The 10,000-nt window shown below is 46.8% G+C and overlaps 1 protein-coding gene across 1 annotated transcript in view; it reads left to right on the top strand.

Annotated features, from left to right (window-relative positions):
- Positions 1-10,000, top strand: part of iqch (IQ motif containing H) — a 35,411-nt gene that overhangs the window by 15,587 nt on the left and 9,824 nt on the right. Inside the window, exons 15-16 of the mRNA XM_048257578.1 lie at positions 6,639-6,759; positions 8,098-8,390. Of these exons, the coding sequence (XP_048113535.1) occupies positions 6,639-6,759; positions 8,098-8,390 (414 nt within the window). The remainder of the gene's footprint in view (positions 1-6,638; positions 6,760-8,097; positions 8,391-10,000) is intronic.

The raw sequence follows: 10,000 nt of genomic DNA, 5'->3' as shown, positions 1-10,000 counted from the left end.
GTGTGTGTGTGTGTGTGTGTGTGTGTGTGTGTGTGTGTGTCCACAGTCACTGTACACCACAGGACATATTACCCACCCAACCCACCGCCAAACCATTTTATACAGCTCTGTAAGTGAACGAATTAATGTTTGTGATTTGATATTTGAATACTGAAATGTACTGTGTGCAGTGTTTCATGATGCTATGGTTATGGTATTTAGCAGATGCTTTTGTCCAAAGCGACATACAAACAATAGTTAAATTTAACAGTAAACAATTTAAAGTTGGTTAAAGACTACACCAAAGAGAACAGCAATAATAAACAATGTCAATTCAATCAATAGCCTGATGAAAATAAATAAATACTATAATATACAAACCATAACGCATAAGAAACGCTTAATAAACTTAATAAAAAGAAATATCCTTAAGGCATGCATAGTATAGCAATGATAGTCAAATCCATGGGAGCGAATGGTCACACCTAAGGAAGTGGTGTAAATAGAGAAAAGCAGGGGCCCTAATACTGATCCCTGAGGCACACCTGTGGTGAGGTCATGAGACTTTGATACCTGTCCCTGCCAAGACACGCTTAAAGAATGCCCTTTAAGGTAAGATTCAAACCAGTCAAGAGCTTTCCCAGAAATTCCCAGTTCAGATAGTGTAGAAAGGATAATGTCATGGTTAACATTATCAAAGGCTGCAGATAAATCTAGTAGAATTAATACTGATGACTGAGCAGAGGACTTAGCTACTCTCAATGCTTCAGTCACAGACAGAAGAGCAGTTTCAGTAGAATGACCACTCTTGAAACCAGACAGCATACTGTAGGATCTAGTAGGTTATTCTGATAAAGGAAGTCAAACACTTGCTTGAAGACCGCTTTCTCCAAAACCTTTGACAAAAAAAGGAAGAAGGGAGACGGGTCTGAAGTTCTTCAACTCAGTTGGATTAAGTGTACTTTTCTTTCTTTGATGTACCATTGAATTGGCAGTCTCACTCATCACGAGGTCTTCAGGTCAGACTCTCGTCTTTGAAGGGTTATAATGCTAACACACCTCATAGGTATGTGTGTGTGTGTGTGTGTGTGTGTGTGAGAGAGAGAGTGTGTGTGAGGGTGTGGGCATCAGGTCAGATACTCATCTCTGAAGGTTTATTATGCTAACACACCCCTAAGGGCAGACTGTTCAGGGCCGTCTGAGCTCATGTCAGAGGAGTATCTGACTAATAAATACCCTACAAACAGCTCTGACTGAAGACTGAATGAAACCTACGGTGTGTGTGGTGTCAGCAGCAGACCTACATGTCTTTAATAATAGGCCCCAACCTGTCTGATGGTGAGATGAAGGGTCCTGTTGTACTGTGTGTTCCTGTCCATTTATTTCACTCAGACCTGAATATGTAGGGAGGACATGCTAATTTAGCTCAGCTCAGCCTCTTTAGTCAGTGTGTGTCAGTTTGGGTATGCCCCATTGAGCGCAGACGCAGACGCAATGACAGAGTGGTTAACCAAGCATTACAGCTGAACTCCGTGCACTCCGAGTCTAGGCATCATGAAAAGCCCAGGGGAGGAATGAGGAGCCAAGCCCAGTGTAGATCCATGCCCGTGGCACACTCTGTTCTGTCTTCAACTAGTTCTGCTCGCTAATGAAGCAAAACAAATGGGTAGACTAGCCCGTGAGCTTACACCGTACCTACCTGATTGGACCCTTTTAAAATGATATTCTCTGAGCATCAGAGACCTGTTCAGCTGTTTATCATCAGAGCATGGTGATCTGTCTGCATGCCTAACATGCTTTCATTTGAAAAATATTTTTGTTTGAATATGATTATGATCAGGATAAGGATATGATAGGAGAGTGACGATTGACAGGAAGTGAGTTGTGTAGAGAGGCGGTGGTGGGACCGGAGAATGACCACAGGGATCTGGGAATGACCCAGAAAATTTAACCCAGGGCCTCCATGGGCGCATGGACCCCGGTGTGGTTGTGATGATGCCACTTGCACCACAGCTCTCCCCTTTTGTGTTTAATGTCCGGCTGGAACAGCGAGTGACCAAGGTCACTCTGATGAGCTACTGACCCACCTGATATAGGCACCTGCACACAATGCGACGTGGCCAGGCAATATGCTATTTGGTGCCCAGTGAACACATTATTGGCACTTTGAAGTGCTTTCTAATGCTTGTTAATGCCTCTATTTCTTTTAATGTTTGCTATGATTGTGTCGTGGTGGATGTTGTATGCCTGGCAGGGAGAGGTGCATTGACTCGATAAGTGTAGTAATAATCAACCACAGCTTCAGGGCCAGCAGGGCCTCCCTCACTGGCTCGCACAGGAACCTTTGATTTTTTGTCACGAGGTAATGACTGCGTCTCTCTGTTGCACAGTATGCCTTGTGTCAACTAATTATGGGCTAATCATTATGTGTGGGGGTGTACCAACACTCTTACCTTTGGAGCTTTTCATTTTGCACTGACCTGGAGGTGTGTGTGTGTGTGTGTGTGTGTGTGTGTACCTCAGCTTGCTTTGTTTTGTTTGTTTTGTTCACTTTGTGGTCTGTGTGTGTTCATTGTTCTGTTTTATTTATTTGTCGTAGAGGTGTTTGACACATTTATACGCTTTACTGTGTGTGTGTGTGTGTCTTTATTGTCTGTGTGGCCGTTCATTTAATGTGTAGGGGTGTGTGTATGAGTGTCTGCAGTTGAATGTCTCTTGTGCACTTGTGTGTGTGTGTGTGTGTGTGTGTGTGTGTGTGTGTGTGTGTGTGTGTGTGTGTGTGTGTGTGTGTGTGTGTGTGTGTGTGTTGTGTGTAATGCGTTAGATGGCTCTAGTGACAGTGACAGTGGCGAGGCGAGAATGCTTGTTGAGGCCCAGTCCAGTTGGGTTCCATAATGGCGTTGGCTCTGAGGGTCTTAATAGGGGGCTCTTCACCACCTGGGCTCCCAGCCAGAGTGCAATGGACGGGGGTGGGGTCCAACACCTTCCCCCACCCCGGGCTACCAGGGCCATATGGACACAATGCTGCAACGGGTCTCTTTTTCTCTCTCAAGCGCCGCCATCTCTGAAAAGCCTCCACCAAGTCGCCAACAAAGACAGGGGCGCAGAGGTGACCTCTTCATGTCATCCATTTTCTGCAGCTTCTCTCTCATTCAAAGTCCATTTTTTCATTCCCAAGCTTTGCTCCAGATTGTTTTCATTTCACTGAATCCAAATGGTGATGAGTGAGATGGCTGTGGTCTTGCTTTTGTTTGCTAGGAAACAGCAGCTCCTTTGAATATTTAATGTGCTAAGTGTCTTGCTTTTCATCTTCATGATCACAGTCACTTAAATAGGAAGATTGCAGTTTTTATTTTATTATTATTCTTAATGTTTCCAGCACTGGTTTAGATTGAGTATGTAGGCAGAGACACATTAGAGTCAGTAATACTTTGACCAATGTGTTTGTGTGTGTGTTGCACAGAGACATCTTAATCACGGTGACAGCAGTGGGAAGCAGGCAGTCTGCATCTGTCGAATTGCGTGTTTGTAAAAAAAAAAAACGGTACAGTTTGTGTTTGTGTCGTAAACTTTACAAATGGCTCTCACGACACTAATTATCTGGACCGCACACTGTAATGATTCAGCGAAGCTTCTCATCCCCCGTCGTCCACGGTTGTATGTCAGAGGCTCTAAAAGCGCTTCTCCGGGGAGCCGTGTGTTTGCAACGCACTTACATCCCATAATATCTCAGGTCATCGTCGTCCCTGGTTGCAGCAGGGCAGGAGGATGGCTCCCCCGCCACTCGCCAAGCGGTGTGCAGATTGTTTAATTATTGATTGTGCTGGGAGAGCCGGCTCGGATGCAGAGGAGAGAATAGCCGCAGTCCCTTGTGGTCGGGGAGAATAATGCCCAGGCAGGATGCCCCGAGGCAGGGTGAGGAGGGAGCCTTGGGGGGGGGTCAGGCTGGGGAGGCCCACTCGGAGCCTTTAACTCTCCGCTCCAGGGCAGAGGTTAAAGACGCAGGGGGTCCCAGACCATTTAAGAGTGGATGGAGCTATATGCAAAGCATTACACACTAAACAATCACACACACATGCTTGTGCTCACGCTTACAAATACAAACACACAAAGATAGAGACATATAGAGACCTACATGCACTCACACAGACACATACACACACACACATACACACACACACACACACACACACACACACACACACACACATTTAAGCCTATAAGACACTGACAATTTCTCTAAAAAAATAATACATAATAAAACAAGATGGAAACATTTCTTTGAGTCTTCACAAGAAGCTTTCATCTTGTTTGGGTCTGTGTGTAATTGTATCAATTGACACATTTGAAAAAAATTTGTCACTGTTTGTGATGATGCTATGCTGTTCCTGCTATAGTTGGTCATTAGAGATTAGTTTTCCTGTTCTAGGAGCCTTTGTCTTAGCAGCTCTTCTCCATCTCCCAGGGCTGCTGTGGAGAGGAGAGGGAGAGAAAGGGAGCGGAGAGGAGAGAAGAGAGGAGTGGAGAGGAGAGGGGTGGAGAGGAGAGGAGAGGAGAGAAAGGAAAGGAAGAGGAGTGGAGAGGAGAGGAGAGAAAGGGAGAAGAGAAGAGAGTAGAGGAGAGAGGAGAGGAGTGGAGAGGAGAGGAAAGAGGAGGAGAGAGGAGAGGAAAGAGAGGAGAGGAGAGGAGAGGAGAGGGGAGAGGAGGAGGAAAGAGAGGAGAGGAGAAGGAGAGGAGAGGAGAGGGAGGAGAGGAGGAGAAGAGAGGAGGGAGAGGAGAGGAATGGAGGAGAGGAGGGAGGGGAGGAGAAGAGGAGGAGAAAGGAGAGGAGGAGAGGAGAGGAGAAGAGAGGAGTGGAGAGGAGGAATGGAGGAATGGAGGAGGAGGAGGAGAAAGGAGTAGAGAGGAGAGGAGGAGAGGGAGGAATGGAGGAGAGGAGGAGGAGAGGAGAAGAGAGGAGGAGTGGGCTCCACTGCTCCAGAAACAGCCCTTCCTGACTACTGCTGCTTTTATCCTCCTGAATGGCAGCCATGTTGCTGCCTCATAGATTCCGATGGCACTAACGCCGCATCCCGCACTTCAGCATGGGCTGCACACTGTTTAAGAGTGCGTCTGATTTATTTAGTTTGTGCATCCCATAATAGTGTGCGGTGGCAGCCGGCGAGCAGAGGCCCACATATCAGTTTTCTTTATCGTCCGATAGCTCATCTTTATGTGAGGCTCACACATCCCCTCGTGATAGCCGCCGCCTCGCCAGTTTTAAGTCCAAATGTCACCACGCAAGGCGCCTCATTTTCTCTCTCTCTCTCTTTCCCCCCCTCTGTCTCCCCCTCTCCTCCCTCTCTCCCTCCGCCCCTGCCCTCACTCTCGCTTGTTCTTCCTGATGCGGCTACAACTCACAAGAGAGGCTCAGTCCGAGGGAACCATGGGGCCGCTTTTGTTTTTACACTTTTAATGCACTATTGTGTGCCCTATGGTTTGTGTCAAGGACCACTGTGCAGCGATTGACCTCGCTTCTTACACTACTTGAATATGATGATGGCTGTTTCATGACTGGAATATCAAAACGGCCTAATCTGTCTCTCCCTAGACTCTCTCCTCTCCTCTCTTCTCTCTCATCTCTTCTCCTCTCCTCTCCTCTCCTTGTCTCACAATATGAGAACCAGTGAGAAGGAAACAACAAAAGATAGGAAAAAAAAAAAGACAAGATGCTCCCTCTTGCTCTTGTGTTTTATATTGTTTTGTTTCTTTTTTGGTTTCTTTTGTTTTGTTTTTAAATGGATCTGGGTGTTTGGCTCATCTCACAGTGTTGACACTCAAATGGAGTTAATTCAACCGCTTCTGTTTTCTTCTCCTCTCAAACTCAGAGCAATCTTTTTTTTTGTCAACAAAAAGACGAGAAGGGTTCATCCAGTTTCCCCATCCTTTCACAGATAGTGCCTTTTCACAGATCAACTAAATGAAGGTGTTGCACTGCCCACCGTATCAGACCAAACAACCAGACAATCCTTTTCATACAGTACTGTAAACAATACAATTAGGGCCAGCCATCTTTAGTTGGAGGCCAGTTTTAGTTATTCTGATCAGATTAATTACACAGACACAAACAGTGTGTGTGTGTGTGTGTGTGTGTGTGTGTGTGTGTGTGTGTGTGTGTGTGTGTGTGTGTGTGTTTTGTTCATCTGTGCTCAAAGAGAGCAGCAGCAGCAGCCTCTTCTCAATTATCATCAACAGGTTCAGAGCAACACTGAGAGCCTCAAGTCAAACTCAGCAGTTAACAGAATAATTAAGTGGCCCAGCCGTGATGGCGTTCCCTAGTCACAGAAACAAGAGCGCCATTGATCAGCAGCAACTTCTGATTGATTGGCTGATTGATCTGCGTGTGGTCCTGCTCATCAGGGGTGTGTGTGTGTGTGTGTGTGTGTGTGTAGGAGGGTTCACAGGGCTGGTATCGGAGGCAGGTGTGGTGTCTATAGCTGCAGGTTAAACCCATTAGACCACTGTGATGTGGGGATAATGGGCTGTCAATCACCCACGCTGACACAACACAATACAACACAACACATGCACACACACATTTGAGAGTTACATTTGTCTTTTAGACTGACATGCACACAAAAAAACACATAATCGTAATGTGTGTCTGTGTGTATGTGCAGGAAGAGGTTCTTAATACGTTTCTGGAGGAGGTCCCTCAGCTGTTGGCACGGCACGCCCGACCCACAAACACAACAGTGTTCCCCACCTGGGCCCAGTTCCTGGACCACTTTCTCAGATACGGTCAGACCATCGCCCATCTCCCAGCCCGTTACTGGTCAATTCACGCACTTATCTGCTACAATCCTCTATCTGCCATTTAATTTTGTTATGACTATTCGTTAATGACTTCTATTCCAAGCCACGACTTCTATCTGCTACAACTTATCTGCTACTTAATTTATCTGTTACAACTTCTATCTGCTACAATCCTCTATTCAAGTTACTTACTTTGTTATGACTTCCTATTCAAGCCATTTATCTGCTACGACTCTTAGCAGGATTCTTTATCTGCTAATGCATTCTCTATCTGCCACAACTTTATTCGTTACTTTACTTATCTGCTACATCCTCGATCTACACGACGACCTATTATTGACTCTCGATCTTTATTCGACGCCGACGAGATTTTAGATATCGGTTTATTTGTCTGACTCATTGACCTGACTCTTCACTCGAGATATATATTGATGAGCTGACTTTGTTTTCCATTTGTCTTTATCTCGATTTAGGAGAAGTTACATGGTCTGTATTATGTTTTTCCATTGAGGCTGTGTAATTGGGGATGTTCCCATTGATGTTATTATTGTTTTGCAGGTTAAACACCTAAAACACTGGGTTAATAAAGCAGTGTTAGACCTTCTCTCTCTCTCTCTCTCTCTCTCTCTCTCTTACTTTCTCTCTCTCTCTCTCTCTCTCCTCTCTCTCTCTCTCCTCTCTCTCTCTCTCTTACTTTCTCTCTCTCTCTCTCTCTCTCTCTCTTACTTTCTCTCTCTCTCTCTCTTCTCTCTCTCTCTCCTCTCTCTCTCTCTCTCCTCTCTCTCTCTCTCTTACTTTCTCTCTCTCTCTCTCTCTCTCTTACTTTCTCTCTCTCTCTCTTCTCTCTCTCTCTCCTCTCTCTCTCTCTCTCTCTTACTTTCTCTCTCTCTCTCTCTCTTACTTTCTCTCTCTCTCTCTCTCTCTCTTACTTTCTCTCTCTCTCTCTCTTACTTTCTCTCTCTCTCTCTCTCTCTTCTCTCTCTCTCTCTCTTACTTTCTCTCTCTCTCTCTTACTTTCTCTCTCTCTCTCTTACTTTCTCTCTCTCTCTCTTACTTTCTCTCTCTCTCTCTTCTCTCTCTCTCTCTTACTTTCTCTCTCTCTCTCTTACTTTCTCTCTCTCTCTCTTCTCTGTATGCTTACATGGTCTGTATGTTTTTCCATTGAGGCTGTGTAATTGGGGATGTTCCATTGGGGATGTTATTGTTTTGCAGTGGTTAAATACCTAAACACTGGGTTAATAAAGCAGTGTTAGACCTCTCTCTCTCTCTCTTACTTTCTCTCTCTCTCTCTCTCTCTCTCTCTTCTCTCTCTCTCTCCATCAGGTGGGGTGGTTGAGGCCTACCCGCCCTCTGAGAGTGTGACGTGCCTGACGGTGGACCTGCTGGTGCAGCCGGCTGGCGAGGTGTGCGTGCTGTGCTGCGGTGACCAGCTGCACGGCCCCAGCGGTCTGGAGGTCTTGGGCTCCTCGTCCGCTCCCCAGATCGCCCTGCCTGTCCCTGAGGTCTCCACTGTGCTCTCTGTACCCTGCCGCTCCTCCTGCCTGGACAGGGGCATCCTGGGATACCTCTCCATCGACCTGGTCACCTTCCTTCAGCCCGGCACCATGGAGCAGCAGGTCAGAGAGGAGGGGGCCTGGGGCAGAGGGAGAGAGTGATACAAGAGAGAGAGTAGAGAGGGCAAGAAAGGGAGAGAAAGAGAGGGATGAAAGGAGATAGTGGGGGAAAAATACAGAGGAAGCAACGTGGAGAGATAGAGAGAAGGCAGAGAGAGAGAGAGAGAGAGAGAGAGAGAGAGAGGGAGGGATCAGGGACCTTTCAGGGCTTCATCTTGACCCATTGTCCTTTCCTGGCCGTTCCCCTGTCAGTCCGCACCAGACCCAGCCACAGACTGACCACCCTCATACCGTAAATGAGGTGTCCAGCCGTGTCTGGGCTGCAGCGACTGACCTGTCTAAGTGGTGTGTTTCCGCCGGCTCTAACTCTTATTTAGAGGTCAGACACAGGCGTCCTCTCACATGATTAAAGGGCTGTGAAGCGGCAGCGCGAGGGCCTGGGGGTCGGAGGTGAGCTGTATACGTGTGTGTGTGTGCGTGCGGGTGCGTGTGCCCTGATTGTGTGTGTAAGATTGAAGAAGTGTGTGTCCTGTGTTTTAGCACTGGTGGTGTGAGAGTGATTGGCCAGATAGATGGATCTGCAAGGGCCCCCAAGAGAACGCTGAAGTAGACACACAGACACACACACACTCCCGGAGTAAACAGGCTGCAGAGATGGGCTAATGTTGGCCAAAGGCCATCTAATAAACTGTCAGGTCTTATTGTGTCAATAAACTAATTCCCCCCTTTAAGGCCATGACCTTTGACCCCTAATAGCATCGTAGCAGTATAGTGCAGCTTTGTGTCTGTCAGGACACAGGTCAGCATGGAGTGAATACACACACACACACAAACTGGTGGATCCAGGCTTTGCGTTAATGCGTCACCTGGGACCCTGTCCCAAATCGCTCCGCTGGCTGCCAGAGAAAGCTATCTCCTTTCATTTGTTGGCAGCTTTTTTCTATTCAATATTTGATTTTCCTGAATTGATCTCGCTGGTCAGCTGTTTATAAAGCATTTTCCCCCTCAAGATGAGAATTTCTTGACTGTGTGTTTGTATCTGTGTGTGTGTATGTGTTGTCTGTGCCCGATGCCAGGAACAGTGAGATGGCGTGTGTTAAAGGGGGTGGAAGTGCATGAGCCCATGAGTGTGTGTGTGTGTGTGTGTATGTGTACGTGCGCAGTGTGGAGTGTGTGTGTGTGTGTGTGTGTGTGTGTGTGTGTGTGGATGCGGGCACTGTCCCAGTCCCGGCAGGCCAACAGCAGGCGCACATGATATTCCCACTTTGAACTGCTGTTTGCCTTTGGGTCCCAGGCTTTGTGTGTGTGTGTGTGTGTGTGTGTGTGTGTGTGTGTGTGTGTGTGTGTGTGTGTGTGTGTGTGTGTGTGTGTATGTAACTGCATTTTTTGTGACTGCTTGCTATGTATTTGAGTGTGAACACTTTGTGTGTGTGTGTGTGTGAGTGTGTATTTTAAGTGTGTGCAGGGTTGTTTTAATTGCGAGAGGTTGTCTGAGAGTGAGAGTAATTAGAGAGATGTAAGGTCTCTAGCAGTGAAACGATAGTGTCAGTTTAACCCCCTGACCCCACCGCTGCTGTCTGATTTACTGACCCCCATGGAACATCCTTAAATTC

Source organism: Alosa alosa, chromosome 11 (assembly GCF_017589495.1).
Source record: "Alosa alosa isolate M-15738 ecotype Scorff River chromosome 11, AALO_Geno_1.1, whole genome shotgun sequence".
NCBI lineage: Eukaryota > Metazoa > Chordata > Actinopteri > Clupeiformes > Clupeidae > Alosa > Alosa alosa.
The sequence above is the reverse complement of the archived record's forward strand: the minus strand, read 5'-3'. Positions and strand labels throughout refer to the sequence as shown.